This window comes from Solanum stenotomum, chromosome 4, assembly GCF_019186545.1.
Source record: "Solanum stenotomum isolate F172 chromosome 4, ASM1918654v1, whole genome shotgun sequence".
Lineage (NCBI taxonomy): Eukaryota > Viridiplantae > Streptophyta > Magnoliopsida > Solanales > Solanaceae > Solanum > Solanum stenotomum.
Window position 1 is genome coordinate 11,138,227 of NC_064285.1, and position 16,244 is coordinate 11,154,470.

Sequence of the window (16,244 nt, forward strand, 5' to 3'; positions counted from 1 at the left end):
ACTATCTTTGTGGGCCCAGTGCATATTGACATTTTTTTCAAGATAGTGCCACGTAGGCAGAAAAGGGGTAGAATATTATAGATAAATTAAGTTCAGGGGGTGGGGGGGGGGGGTAATAGGACCTTAGTAAAGGTTAGGTGTGTCTCTGGGATTTCGGGCATAGGCTGGGGGATACTTATGCATTTTCCCTAAAATCAAAAAATAATATAGTAATATTAACTAATTTAAATATTATTAATACACCATATTTTGTACTATTTTATATCTTCTCGATCAATAAAAGTGTCGGTACTTATGTTAGTGGAACATATATAATAAAATATATTCTAAAATTAATTGAAATATACACAAGATTAGAATAGCATCATTATAAAAATAAATAAATTTCCAAATATAAAGGAGACATTTGCAAAAGAGACATGTGGTGGGTGGCACATGACTCCAAGTTGAGTGTCTTGTTCCTCCTCACTTTAAGGACATCTTTTTTAACATTATTATTTTAATAATGTTTGATCCTTCTCTTCCTACGTCATATCCAACTCGATAACGATGTTTAGATAAACTCCTTGAGGCCTCAAATAATTCAATTATTGATTTTGCAATTTTTTTCTTTAAGAAAACAAAAATAGTATCTACTTTTATATTATTATTTCCTTGACTTGGTATTCATATATTGATAGGTAAATAATTCATACACATCGATTATGTGAATTGATATTTGTACCGATATGCGCTTACAACTTCATTCCTAAAGTAAGGAGAAAGAAGATACAACGTCGGAGAATAGTTTTTTTGGATCCGCTACTGACTTCATTAAAATATTTGTCTTACAAGCCTCATAATTATATTTTTTGCTATAACTATTGACACCCTTTAATGACAATCTTAGATTCGCTACTGTATGTGATATTTGTACCGACAGATGCTTACTGCTTCATTTCCAAAGTAAGGAGAAAGAAGAAACAACGCTGGAGAATAGATCTCTTATGAAATGGATCGTTCAACTATAGCAGGAGAAATAGAGTCTTTTTTTTAGCGTAACAATATTGTGGTCATTTAATATTTATACGTACTGAAGAGAACAATATTATGGTCATTTAGCATCTCTGTTTTTCTAAAATAATTAAAATGCAAGTGAATCCATACTTAAAAGGTCAACTAATTATATCATTAATAACTTAGAGAGAGAAAAAAATACAATCTATTACGACTATTTATCAGTGCATAAACGTAAATCCATGTATTAACTCCAAAATATATACATTTTTTTTCATTACTCCTTCGTCTTATATTAATTATTTACTTTCTTTTTTATATTTTTAAAAAGAAATTATAATTAAAAAGAGCAATTTTATCAATTTATTCCTGAAGAAATCATAAACTTATTCACACTTTAAAAAAAAATACTAATTATAATGATAAATTAAGAAATTTAATTAATTTTATTTTAATTTTATAAATTAACAAACAATTTAGAGTAACTTATTTTATACTAATAAATATGGACAACAACTAATATGGGTCGTAAGGAGTAGCTCTGTTAATATCAATACAAATTATTACAGTCGTGGATATAGTAAGAAAAAAGAGTTAAATATTTATCAAATATACACATAAATTATTTCACTTTATTGAGTAATTTCATATATGAACTATTAAGAGTGTTAGCTTTGTACCTGAATTATGATCCAATAATTAACGAAATATACCTAGACACTAGGCCTAATGTTTGTCTAGAAATGTTTATATCCATGAAATATTTGTCCACATGGTATATATAACGTTTTTATTTGTTGATATATTATTTTTTAAATATATTTTTAATTGACTTTTTAAAAATTCTAAACTCTCCCTTTTCAAGTCGGATATATCGATGTCATGGCAAAGACGAGACCACAATTAAAATGTGGAGAAGAAGATGGTGGATGTCACAGTTAGAATAAACCAATTTATATGGTGATGATTTTAACCTTTAACCTTTAACCTCAACTTTTAACCTAATACTAATTTATTTAAAATTGTTACGATGAATTTTATTTTTTACACGTGGAGTGCCATGTAACAAAAATTTTAGACAAAAGAGAGTGTACACACATCATAAAAAATTAGTGAAGGCGTATTTCACTAACTATCGAGTGATAATTCACGCAGAAAACTCACACACTTAATAATTCAAATTACTGAAATGATTTAAATGTGTATTTTACCTTTTAACCCTAATATAAATCATAATATGCCGAGATTTTTTTTTTCCTCGAAAGAAGGAAATGAAAGCATTGAAAATAATATGTCGAGATTCAATGAACTAGAATAGGAGAATATTTTCATAGGATATTTTAGCAATATTTGGTATAGATAAATATCTTAGTTTGATCTTAATTGACAACAAAATACTTTGATTTTGAAGATGCATATTTTAAATATTTCTCATTTTCACTGTGTTAGTTAAACATTTTAACTTATAAAATGATCTTTTAAATACTTTCAATATTTATATATCACGTCAACTGGAGTGTCCACAAGACATGTTAAGGACGAATTAAAGTGTCTAATTATGCATTCTCAAATTAAAGTGTTCAGTTGTAAATTGAAATCAAATTAAAATATCTATGTATTTAATTCAAGAACCTTCTCTTGTACATTATTAGTAACTAAACTCAATAAGCTTACCTCTTTTACCACCTCTCTTCATCTCAAATGATAGTTATTGACTGATATTTTAGTATACATGATATAAAATGAATCATATTTTAAGATCCATTGAACAAAACAGAGAAAAAGTATAAATATCATTTATTTGAAAACCAAAAAGGGAAAGAAAATGGATGTTGAGTTGAGATCATGTGGTCCAGTAGACCCTAATAATCTTATTTATTCCTTGAAAACTTGTAACTTGCAAGCAAAGAAAATGATGCAAGGCATGAATGGGTTTGATTTGAGAACTCAAGCAAGATTGAATGATGACAAGATTAGGGAAGGCATGAATTTGACATGTTGGGGCCAAATAAATTGCATGAGTAAATATTAGAGTGAAAGGTCAAAAATACATTTTGAGTTTCACTTTTATGAATTTTATATTTGAACTATCAGATGCAGAGGCGGACCCACACCTAGAGGGTATGCGTATATTCGTAATTCGGAAAAAACCATGTATATATATATATATCTACCTTGAGAAACTAATAGAAACTAGGATAATTTAACAGTGCACTCATGAATAGCATATGAGTGCCTTTGTGCCATTGATACAAGCTAGAGAAATCACCCATGAAATTTGAGTTTGAATCTAGCTAAAGCCATTTTTCACTGTTTTTATTTTAAGTTGAGCTTAGAGCTCATATTTAAGCTAATGTAATTCGTAGAATTTACCTTCAAACCCACTAGATTTGAGTTCGAATCTAGCTAAAGCCATTTTTCACTGTTTTTATTTTAAGTTGAGCTTAGAGCTCATATTTAAGCTAAGGTAATTCATAGAATTTACCCTAAATTCAAACCCATTGCCTTTTTTGAATAAATAAATGAAAAGTCTACTATATTATTTTTAATATAACAAATTCAATATTTTTGGAAATGGATTAGGAACGATTATAATTACGTAAAAATTGACATATATTTATCATCAAAAGCCCAAAAAAATTGAAAATTGTTGATGTTGAGAGTGGGATTTGAACCCACGCCCTTTCGGACCAGAACCTTAATCTGGCGCCTTAGACCAACTCGGCCATCTCAACATCTGTGATCCTTACTGCCACATATTTTTATAATCTAAGTTTCCAGTTGGAACAAATTCATGAGAGTAATACTAGTGATATAAACTTGATACAATAATTTTCTTTACTGCACTAAATTTGATTTTTTGTCTATTGTTGTTCACATATCACACCATGGTGCATAATTGCACCAACTTATTGTCAAATCTTGAAATGGTAGCATTCCTCATTTATAATGATTTCACTCATTAACTGCCTAGAATGTTTCTCATGTTTTATACAAATGCATGTGCCGATAAGCAGCAGTGCCAGAAAGAGTGCAATTGGAAAGTAAAACACACAGTAAAGTTGTCTATGCTCTTAACAATCTGCAGATTGATGATTATCCCACACACTACTACTTGGCATATGACCCGTCAAAACCCGGTATCATTGCATCCAAGGTTATGACTTAGTGATTAGTGACAGGCGGAAAAAGACCACAGATGAAATCCATAACACACCAAAAGTCCAAACTAGTGTGAAAACTGTTGACAGTATTCATCAACAAGAATTAGAAAGCACAAGACCATGATCAGCACTGCTAGCAAGTTTGCTTTGAAGAACTCAAATAAGAGACTTATTATACTGCATATAGATTCAGAGGTGATAAGAGTTCATGAATATGAATTACTGGTGAAAGTTGAAGGAATAGAGAGCTATATACATCCTGTCATCGGTATAGAAAGTTACACGAATGGAGGATAGTTCAACATTTTCATGAACTATATACACGGCTTAGTCAACATTACATGAACTAGTGATGAAAGTAGAAGGAATGAAGATCTATTATGTGGTAAGTTTGAAAACAGAACCCTCCTAACTAGCAGCCTCAAAATCGCCAAAGTGTTTATCATCCAACTAAACATATGTGAATCGAATCACCTAAAGTCAAAATCTGTTGCAACAAGTCCAGAAAGACACTAGTTATACAGGATTATATGCACATATGTTATCAAACCCCATATGTTGCCCTTCCTTGATCTTTCTAATCGTGTCTGCTATGCCAACACCACCTGTAACCAAATACGTGTAGACAACAAGATCAAAACTGTGACAACAACTAGTGCGGGAATGAATCATAGTTAATTGATAGAGACAGCTTCATATAGCTCAAAATATGAAGCGAAATGAAAAGAAAAGGAACTTGCCTAATGAGAGTGCGCTAACAAAGATTGTGAAGGCCAAAATAAAGATGATTACAGATGCTCTACCAACTATGCTAATTATTTTTCGTACGACATGTTGTCCTACCAAGGCAGAAACAGTAGCCACAGCAACAAAATACATGGCTGCAAGATAGTGATAAAATAAAGTGGTTAAGAAAAGAAAAAAAACGCCCAAGACTACAAGTTTCCTCTTCCAATGAGGAGCTCAATATATAATTGCTCAACTCCCAATAATAAAAACCAATGAAGATTTTCAAGTTTTCCTTACCATACGGTACTGGAAACCGTCCTATCAGGTAATATTGTATTACGGACATGGAGGACGAGAATATCATCACAAAGGTAGCAGTTGCACTAGAAACCTGCATTTGCAAATTTCTCAATAGCTGCAAGTCGTAAAATTTGTTCTCTCTAACATATTAAGCTTTCGAGCAAAACTCAAATGCTAAATAAGAAAGTTATGTACTAAAACAAGAGTTATCAGGAGAAACGAAAGATGCACCTGAGGAGGAATCCCTAGTTCTAGAAACAACGGACCCAAAATGAACCCTCCCCCAAGACCTAGCAGCCCACCAACTATACCAGCCAAAATGCCACAGCAACAGTAAAGAATCAATTGATGCACTTTCCAGGTTATTACTGCTTCGCCACTTGACATGACCACCCTCGTTCCCTTATACAAGCAAACTGCTTCATATGCAGAAGCTCCTACAGCAACAGGGACCTGAAAATTAGAAAAAGAAATATTCTTAAACAAGAAGAAGCTAATACCTCCTACATTGACAAAAAGCAGCAGCTCAAGTCGGTGTAGTAACCGTAACAAGGGAAGGGGACAATAATGATCTTCTCATTGAATCATTTTCTCACCAAATATTGTCCTCATAACACATTTAGCACCTCTAAGACCTAAATGCTGTCTCTGCCAATTTTCCTCGTGACTTTCACAGTCGACTATCTATTGACTAGGAAAAAGGAAGAGAGATATGCATCTATGAAATCTCATTTAGCATGTTTAGCTACAGAAATAATTTAATGTCAGATAAACCTAGACACAACGTGCTAAGCTACACAAATCAATATTATAAGAGCGGACGCTTGCAATCAAATTATTGATAAAAAAAACCTTGCTGATCATAAGGTTTAGATGGATATGCGCGTGAATGAAATTTGAAGAAAATACAGAGACAGTTTCTTTTACATCTCAAGCAATAAGTACCTGTAAGACGTTTAAGATCCAATATGTCGTTGAACAAGTTGATGTATAAGTCTGTACCCAAAAAATGTTAGCTTCTGGTCAGAAAGTTAGTAGTGTAGGAATATGTAGAAGGTGGTCCTGAAAATGTGAAGGCATTTCAAACAGGCAAGCAATTTAAAGCAATAAACCTTGAAGATATGCAGTACAAGGAGAATGATCCACACAGCAATAAGTATGGTGAAATCCTTCCAATACACATTGTCAACAATTGAGACCTGGACAAGCTCAAGAAGTCAGCATTAGAGTATAGCATTTACAAAAAGGTATTTCAATGCTCAACATAACATGAGGTAATACATGTAAATGAAAATTGGACACTGGCCATGTAGGTAGTCAAGTAAATTGATAGTGACAAATAGAAAGTAGTCAAGCGAATAGAGCCACGGGGGTTATAAATCACCTCTGGTGTCTTATACCCTTCATTTCTAACTCTTGAGCCTCCGGGTAGGAGTTTGTACACAACATCTTCAGCACCAGCATCTGTTGCAGTTTCACAATGCCACATTATTACTAACTAGTCAAATATCTCTGTTAATACTTACATGATAAAAAGTAGAGAATTTAAGCAACTTACTGCTAGATGTCAAGAGTCTGGAGACCTCCTGGACGTAAAAGAAGCACAAGTGAACAATTTATTAGAAAAAACACACACTCTAACCAAATTACTGTCATGAAGAAGGTACAAGAGACTAACCTTTTTTATTATGGTTTCTTTTTTCCATGTCTCAACACCCTTGAAGAATGACCTAGTTGATGTAACTGCAAGTCCTTAACCAATCAGAAAAACTGCTATCACAATATGGGTAGAATCATAGCAGAATCATCATTACCTATGAAAAGAATGATCAACAAAACTGTAACCATCCACTCAGCAAAAAGAATGTTGAGAACAACTCCAATACTGATCCCTAGCAACAACATTGGCTGTAAAAGAAGAGCTAGATCATAATCAATGATGGGAAGGTCAAGTATTGGATGCCTTAGCTTGAGGTTGTAATAGACAGTTGCCCCTGCTGCACCAGTTATCATACCTGGCAAGGAAAATAGAATGCTCAATGAGAGTGTGGACTGTGGACCAAAACATGATGGTAAAAATTTTCTTCAGTATCACATAGTTCCAAAGATTTTTTTCCCATTTTTTCGCTATTTTAGACCCCTTCTCTACAGAGACACAACCAAGCCTTGTGCTAGCTTGAGTGAAACAAGAAGTATTAGCACAAGAAACCATCTAACATAAACTTTTTTTTTGTTCTTGATGACCATAGTGTCCGGGCCAACTTTCGCACACCTCGACTACTTTCACCGGATACCTGCCACCTGCCACCTCCCACCAACAACAGGTATCAAGTAGCTCTGTCCACCAAGGCTAGGACAACATGTATGAGTAACTCTGTCCACCAAGGCTAGGACAAATGGGAAGAATCGCTTAAAGTTTTTGTCTCCGCTGGGATTTGAAGCCCCTCAACTTAAAAAAATCACACTTGAACCACAAACCAGCATACAAACAAGACAAGCATGATGATTGTAAATATTTGATGTTACAAAATAGATTCTTACATTTTGATATTGCAGTTGATGTTTTTGGATCAAACCCAATGATCAAAGTAAGCATGGGAACAAAGATACCACCTCCCCCAACACCTCCTACACTCCCAAAAGCAGCAGCAAAGAATCCAATCACAGAACCAACAATCACTCTCCACCCAAATTCCAATTCCTGAAATACATAACACAATTGAATAAGAACATCCACCACAAGGCACAAACGGCTACGCCTTCAAGCCGTCAATCAAACAGAACAGTCGTTGAAGTGTACTTACAGGCCAAAAATGTTGGTAATGCATTTTAGCCTTATGAAGCAAAAGCTTGAATATCTTAAAAAAGGAGCCTGATTCAAAGTCATCATTTGTTCCTCCATTTGCAACAATTTCCTCCGCAGAAACAAAAAGGGCAAAAGCTAAAACAATAACCCCAACTACATATCCTGTCAAAGTCTTCCCAATTTCGGCCATCAATTGGTATATCCCCACTCTATTTTTGCTCCAAATAGCCAGTACCCTTCTTAAGACAATCAAGATTAAAACTTTGACCAAGTCAGTATCCTCTCAAAACAAGTTGAAAACAAGAAATGATAGATCATTACACTTACCCAACTAACTATTATAAAGCTGCAATCTTTTTAAACAAATATATTATAAGCATCAACTCCTCCAACCTGATATAGAGTACATTGACCAAGTAAGAAACTTCTAGAAGTGTACCCTTGAAGCAAGAAATCAAGATCCTGTAAAGGGCAACAACAACTGATTGGACTATATATTAGACACTAGAAGAAGCAACTTATGCAATCAATGTTTTTCATACAAATACATTAGACAAAGTCAAAAACCTGTAAATGAAGTTAAAACTTGAAGCAAGAAATCAAGATTATTGTACCTACCCCAAGTAAAATGTGTAAAGGCAACAACTTTTGGTGTAAATATATTTGAAGAGGAAGCAAGTAACTTTACAGCAATATTTAAAAGTTGAGGCTGATTAGCCTGTAGACTTGGTGTTTAAAAGCTCCTTTTTTTAAAGCTCTTTAATGGTGTATTTTTGGTTTTGACCTTTAATTTATATACTCTCGTCCAGTAATAGTTGTTCATCATATTATCTTGAAATATCCAATTATACTTATCTACACTATGAATCAATGGATAATCTTACATTTAGTTTCTAATTTATCCCTATCATTAATTATAGCTAGTTTCTTATTATATTTTTCAAAATAGAGTTGTTTATTATTATTCCCTTCGTTCACTTTTATTTGTCATGTTATGTTTTTCGAAAATCAATTTGATTAATTTTTAAAGTTAAATTATATTACATTAATTCGATATTTTAAACAAAAAAAAAATTAATATTCAAAAATTATACAAAAAGTACTATAATTTACATTTTTTATATATCAATATAATAATAAAAAAATTAATCTAAATTTTTATAATTTAATTCTAAAAAGGAAATGAAAACAATTAAAAATGGACAAAAATAATATATTTATGGGTTAATATAATAAAATTGTCCTTCTATTGTTAGACAGCGAGAGAGTATATAGAAAGTCTGGTAGTACATGTTGTAGGTGTTTTAATTATTAGTGGTACCATAAATCAATGCTAAATTAAATGATCAACCAGTGACATCTCCACGTTTTTCCTTTTCTTAAATGGTGTTATAATAAAGCTATCTTAACGTCCATATCTTACTATTGAGTCATTAATTAATTTTGTTAAGTAATTCATAAGTTTATATACTAAATATAAATTTATGAAAAAATTATTAAATTTGTCCGAACTTTCGAAGCTCCACTTTGGGCACTTAGCTTTGCCACTGCCTGTTTGGTTTGATGGACGAATGTAGTTTAGTTAAAGTTTAAGATAACTAATTTTATAATTAATAATGAGAAGTGGATAAGTTGTTTCTATCTTTTGGATGTAATAATGATAACAATCGCGAAATAACTTATTTCAAAATAAAATATTAAAAAAACAAATATCCCTCAATTTTTTTTTATTATATTATTTTCACATTTTTTGTACTTGTAGATAGGGGTGTTCACGGGTCGGTTTAGATCGGTTATTGGTCAAAACTAAAACCAAATCAACTTAATCGGTTTTAAAATTATCAAAACCAAACCAACTTAAATATAATATACATTTGTCGGTTTGGAGGTTATCGGTTTCGGTTTGGTTTGGTTTGGTTATTCGATTATTAATCTTACACAAAAATAAAAAAAATAATTCATTCAACATGTGAAAAAGTGACAACAATCCATTCAAAATAAAAAATAGTTAGAATGACTTAAATTACTGAACTTTCGATCACTAAATTTACTATTAATAAAGCTTTAAAATTCACTATATTGACCCTGAAAGAAAGACAATAACATTTTCAGTCCTACAAAAAATTGTCATAGATACTCATATACATGAAATCAATAAAATAAATGTTTCATCTTGGACATTTTTGCTTTCAATAAGTAAATTATAAAGAAATTTTAATGAAAATATGTATAAGATCTTTAAAATAGTTTATAAAAATAATATATTAAGTATGTATATTAATAAAATATATGTATATAATTTATCGGTTCGGTTACTTCTTCGATTTTTTCGAATAAAACCATAACCAAATCAAATACTACCGGTTTTTAAAAATCTAAAATCAAATCAAACCAAACCCAAATAAAATCGGTTTTATTTTATCGGTTTGGTTCGATTTTTCGATTTGATTCAGTTTCTATCCAAACCGTGAGCACCCCTACTTGTAGAGTGTTCTTTTGTAAGCAAACAATTTATTTTTAAAATTATGCAATACATATTATTTAAATATAATAAATTCACTAAGAAATAACACTAGAACAACAAATCTCAATAAAATTAATTTCAACATAATAATTTCATCATCACTTGTGTTCACATCAAACAATTCCTCAAAGTACCGACAATAACACTTGTGAACATGTGATTTGATCATGATTTTGAAGCGTTAGAATTTGTAATACCAAGTCGTAATTTTTTTAAATGTAAAATTTGATTTATAAGTTTATATTTTATAAAATAAAGATTCATCATTTTAAACTGTACAAAAAAAGGACTCATGTTTGATATAAAGAGATTGTTCGTACTATGTGAAAAGATTATATCAAAGAATAGTTAGTTAATGGTACTGTTGACTAGTGAATCTTTATAAAATTACGTGTAGTTAGAAATTTGTAATCACAAACATTTACTTATAAAAAGATTGTAGAGATATGTGATTTATCAATGCGGCACCTTACGATATTTCAGTATTGAATTATGATTAACTCATTTGGTAAGATTAGAGAAATTTTGATAATTTTCAAAATTTGAGGAGTTTTATATTTATGATTTAGATACAATTTAAGAAATCTGTATATCCAAATAATTTTATAAATCATAATTTCAAATCATGTCCAAAAATAGTATAAATCATAATTTTTTGAATTCAAATTCTAAATAGAAAAAATCTTGTCAAGGAACAATTTTTCCTTGTAAGAAGCATTATACATGCCAATCTAAATTCAAACTTCTAATATCATCACTGAAAATAAATAAAAATTTATTTTAAAAGTAAATGCGCCAAACGTAATAATATAAATAAAATAAAGACTAGACAATATCCGAATTCTGCGGTAGGTTGCTAGCTCTTTTTCCTTTCATATTCATTTCAATTTTCAACCAAAATAAATAAACATTGAGACTTGGTACTCTTTTTTATGTACTATTTTTTTTAAGTTACTTGGTCGTTTGGTAGAGTTTATTGGAGAAAATAATGCTTGCATTAGCTTGATGTATTATTAGTACCTTGTTTGATACACTTTTCTAACCTATGCATAACTAATGCTTGTATTAGTAATACACTCTATTGTGTATTGAAGAGTGCAATACTAATACCATCTATTTCTATGCATTAGTAATGAAATGGTTCTAATGCATGCATTAATATTATTAAAGACACAATTGCCCTCAAAAACTTTTTCTACATCATTTCCATTATATTTGTTGAGGGTATTTTTGTAAACAAATATTTTTTCAAAAAAAACTATGTAATGCATAATATTTTTAGTACATCAAACCAAACATTGCATAAAAAAATCTCATCATAACTAATACAAGCGTTACTAATGCAAGCATTATATTTTGCATTATTCTTATACATTCTACCAAACGACCCTAGACTTTAATTTTTTAACTCAGAATTCATTCAATTATACACTATTTTCTAAAGTTACTCAACTTTAAGTTTTAACTCAAAAGTCACTCAATTATGAGTGTACTTACAAAGTCATTCAATCTATTAGAAAAAATTGTTTAATTAAAATTTTCTGACATAATTTTCTTATTTAAAATCAAAACTTTAAGAAATTAAAAATATTCATTTAAATCATTTAATGACCCGCCCCACTTAACCCAACCCGCTACAAAATTTAAATTAGGTATTATTTTTTTTCCTGTTCCTCCAAAAAAAAAAACCATCGTTTAGAGACACCTCTCTCAATTTAGACAAAATGAAAAATAAAAATCAATTTATTTTTAATTTTTAAAATAAAAACAATTTGAAAAAATTATTCTTAAAAGTTATGATANCATCAGAGGCGTATCTAGAGGGGGTGCCGTGGGTTCAAGTGAACCCATGCTCCCCTCTCTAGATCATATAGTAGTGTTATATTTTTTAAAAATATTTAAATATAGATGTGTGAACCCATGTTCAAAGTATCATATAATAATACGATGATGATTAGGTGCACCTTTCTAAGTGAGGATAGAAATTTAAATCTTATACCTATCTTGTCTTTTTGAGAAACACCATTCCAAGTGGTTATCGGTGACACTTTTGACGTTTCAACTAATTTTTCTTTTGTATTTTTGCCTTTAATCTTTCAAAATTTTCAAGTGTCTTACATTAAAAATTCCTAAAAAATTTAGCACTGTAAATTTTTTATCTAATTAAATCAAATGTGTATATTAAAATTTAAAACTAATTGTATTATATATTTTGGATCTATAGTTTTTAAAATTTAATGGTTCATATTTAGAACCTAAAAGTCAAATGATCAAATTTATATTTAAAATACATTTCTTCATAATTGTGCACCCATCTAGCCGAAATCCTGGATACGCCTTTGCTCTCAATTTAGACAAAATGAAAAACAAAAATCAATTTATTTTTAATTTTTAAAATAAAAAACAATTTGAAAAAATTATTCTTAAAAGTTATGATAAATAATTTGAGATAAAGAAAGTGCTATGTATATCCTTAAATTATAAGTCAAATTGGAGATGTCAAAGAGGGAATAATGTTGAATTATTTTGATCAACTCAATAATTAGAGGTGAAATTAAAGTTTTAGGACCATCTTTTCTCTAAATTCAGTGGTTATATCAAATATCCACCATACAAATCCTATCCACTAAAAGGAATTTTGAGATCAGATTGCATGGCCCCACTTTCATAGATTTAATTTTCTAATACCCTACTATTGATCTTAATTAATAAAAATAAAATACGATTTATAGGTTAATTTGATAGCCCATTGACCTTAATTAAAATAAATTAACCCTACTGACATATTTGATTAAATTTTATACCATACTTAAGTAGTTCTTTAATTTGGAGTTGTTGGTTGGAGGAATAAAATATAATCTCAGCATTAATCTTGCCATAGATAACGATGCATAATAAAAGGATGAGAAATAATAATCTTACGCCTAACTTTATATGGCTTGTAATTGCGGAAGATAAAAATGATTTGAACATATGAAGAGAAGATGCATAGACGAGACACATTAAGAAGGTGTTAGATGTTAGTTATAGGGTATGAAAAAAGATAAAGGTAGGTCGAATAGGTATTGAGAAGCGGTGATAAGATATGATATATATGATACAACTTCAGATTATCGAGGACATGATCTTACATAGAAAGGTGTGGTAGACACATATTATGATAGAAGATTAGTAGGTAGTGTAGTCTTGATCTTTTTAGAGTGGTTGATTTTTGTCATTGTACTAATTGTATTATTGTAATTCTTGTTTTTTTATATATTTATCATTGTTATTACTTATTTTGTCAAGTACTAGTTGTATTTTTATTACCGTTTTTAATATAGTATGTTGTTGATTGTGTTTCAATATCACACTATTTTATTGTTGTTTTTACTCTCATCTAGTAGACTTTGCAATGTTTCCAGGCTACCTGCTATATTTTTCTCAGTCTCCTTCTTTGTTACTTTGCACTTGAATCAATTTTTTTTTTTTTAAATAGCCTCTCTATCGCTACGAGATAGTGCAATGTCTGATGAAGAATTGTTGTGATATTGATTGAACCAAAGTGAACATTTTCAAGTGTTCCCACTCTAAAATCTTAAGTGGACCTCATAATCCTTGCCTTTTCATTCTTTCAATTTGTCACCATATGTTTTCGATCGACATCTTTTCCTTTATTTTATCAATCAAATCAAACGTTTTGGATTTTTGTTTTTTTCCTTTCGTGCATTCAATTCATCATAAACCACAATAATGACATGACATGACACGCATAAATTAATGCTCAGAAATTAATAGGTACAATATATAAATGCGTTTTTTAATTTGAATTTATTTTATATTTATGTTATTCAATTTTGGAGTATAAAATAGTCACTTAAATTTGTATAAACTTGAACAAGTAGTTAAACACATGAATCTTATATGATATAATACACATAGAATATTACGTAGAGCACAAATTGTCATATAGAATGTCACGTAGGACATGTGTATTTATTTATTCAAACTTGTACAAGATTAAATACTATCTACTTGAACATACCCAAAATTGAAGGATGTAAATATAAATTAAAACCAAGTTATAAAAAAACATATTTATATATTATGCCAAATTAATATGACTTCCACTCTGAATTGGTTTTTGAAACATAGAGAGCTAATTAGAGGAAGAAATATAAGTATTGAGATTTCTAGGTGTAGTTTGATTAAGAGGGTCATGTGAATCTCAAAGGGGCCACTTGGTTATAAGGATAAAGAGATAGTAATTACGGGATAAAATATAAAATTATATTATTCGTATTTGATTGAATTTTGATTTCGATATAAGCAGTTTAATTTGGAATTATTTATATCATAATTGTATTAATTTTTTTTATATCATCTTCAATGCAAAATAATAATTATGTTGTTATTCTTTTAGAAAAATATTTTTTTATATATCATATTCACTAATAATTAATTTTGTCATAATAATCACACTATTGTACTAATATAATTTGTTTACATAACCATCACCATCAGGTTGTGTATTGTAGATGAGAGAGTTTCTGAAAGTATTTCCTTATTTTTGCTCTTTATGTGATTGAATTTTGATTTCGATACAAGCAGTTTAGAATTATTTATATCAGAATTGTATTATTTTCTTTTAATATCATCTTTAATGCAAAATAGTAATTATGTTGTTACTCTTTCAGAATTTTTTTAATATCATATTCACTAAATAATTAATTTTGTCATAATAATCACACTATTGTACTAGTATAATCTATTCACAAATCAAACAACCCATCATGTTGTGTATTGTAGACGAAAGAGAGTTTCTGAAAGTATTTCTTTATTTTTATTCTTTATGTGATTGACTTTTGATTTCGATACAAACATTTTAGAATTATTTATATCATAATTATATTATTTTCTATTAATATCATCTTCAATGCAAAATAGTAATTACGTTGTTACTCTTTCAGAATTTTTTTTTATATCATATTCACTAAATTATTAATTTTGTCATAATAATCACACTATTGTACTAGTATAATCTGTTCACAAATCAAACAACCCATCAGGTTGTGTATTGTAGATGAGAGAGAGTTTCTGAAAGTATTTCCTTATTTTTGCTCTTTATGTGATTGAATTTTGATTTTGATATAAGCAGTTTGGATTTATTTATATCATAATTGTATTAATTTTTTTTTATATCATATTCACCAAATAATTAATTTTGTCATATAATCACACTATTGTACTAGTATAATTTGTTTACAAATCAAACAACCCATCAGGTTGTGTATTGTAGATGAGAGAGTTTCTGAAAGTATTTCCTTTATTTTTTTCTCTTTATGTTCAAATATTTTTTTTTTTCATTTTCAATAACAATAGTGTTTGAATTTTGCATGAAAGTTAGATTATTCCATTGAGTAGTTAGTAGTTAATACTTTTCACCAATATATCTACTCCATTGAATAGTTTTATCTACCAAAACTTGAGAAAAATTAGGGAGAGATACCATACCATTATTTTTATATTTATTGAGATTTATATTCTAAAATTATCCAATTTTCATAAATTTCACCTACTTCATCAATAGTACTCTGACATACCCTTTTAAGTGCCTTTTTTAAAAATATATATACAGATGTGTAGTTACTTACTAGTAGTCCTACAAATTGCAATTGAACGTGTTCACATAGTCTATACTTTACTCCTCTTTTGCTGATTTTGAAATCCCTAGAGGTAATAAATG

The 16,244-nt window shown here is 29.6% G+C and overlaps 1 protein-coding gene and 1 non-coding gene across 6 annotated transcripts; both read right to left on the reverse strand.

Annotated features, from left to right (window-relative positions):
• Positions 1 to 3,650: 3,650 nt before the first annotated feature.
• On the reverse strand, positions 3,651 to 3,731 carry TRNAL-AAG (transfer RNA leucine (anticodon AAG)). Its single transcript has one exon. It is a non-coding gene; the product is annotated as a tRNA-Leu (tRNA).
• Positions 3,732 to 4,519: 788 nt separating this feature from the next.
• On the reverse strand, positions 4,520 to 8,706 carry LOC125862508 (sulfite exporter TauE/SafE family protein 3-like). 5 transcript variants are annotated; one of them, XM_049542601.1, is made up of 14 exons: positions 8,614 to 8,706; positions 8,323 to 8,457; positions 7,994 to 8,231; positions 7,731 to 7,890; positions 7,004 to 7,204; positions 6,868 to 6,932; positions 6,748 to 6,775; positions 6,574 to 6,653; positions 6,302 to 6,388; positions 6,135 to 6,185; positions 5,421 to 5,642; positions 5,187 to 5,280; positions 4,901 to 5,041; positions 4,520 to 4,765 (listed from the first exon to the last, which is right to left on the reverse strand). In XM_049542601.1, exons 3-14 carry the CDS (start codon positions 8,183 to 8,185, stop codon positions 4,677 to 4,679), a joined length of 1,410 nt encoding a protein of 469 aa, XP_049398558.1. In that variant the 5' UTR covers positions 8,186 to 8,231; positions 8,323 to 8,457; positions 8,614 to 8,706; the 3' UTR covers positions 4,520 to 4,676. The 5 variants fall into 5 exon arrangements, with proteins under 5 accessions (XP_049398558.1, XP_049398556.1, XP_049398557.1 ...); XM_049542599.1 differs by having other exon boundaries at positions 7,994 to 8,234; XM_049542600.1 differs by having other exon boundaries at positions 7,994 to 8,234; positions 8,323 to 8,476; positions 8,614 to 8,680.
• Between the last annotated feature and the right edge of the window lie 7,538 nt (positions 8,707 to 16,244).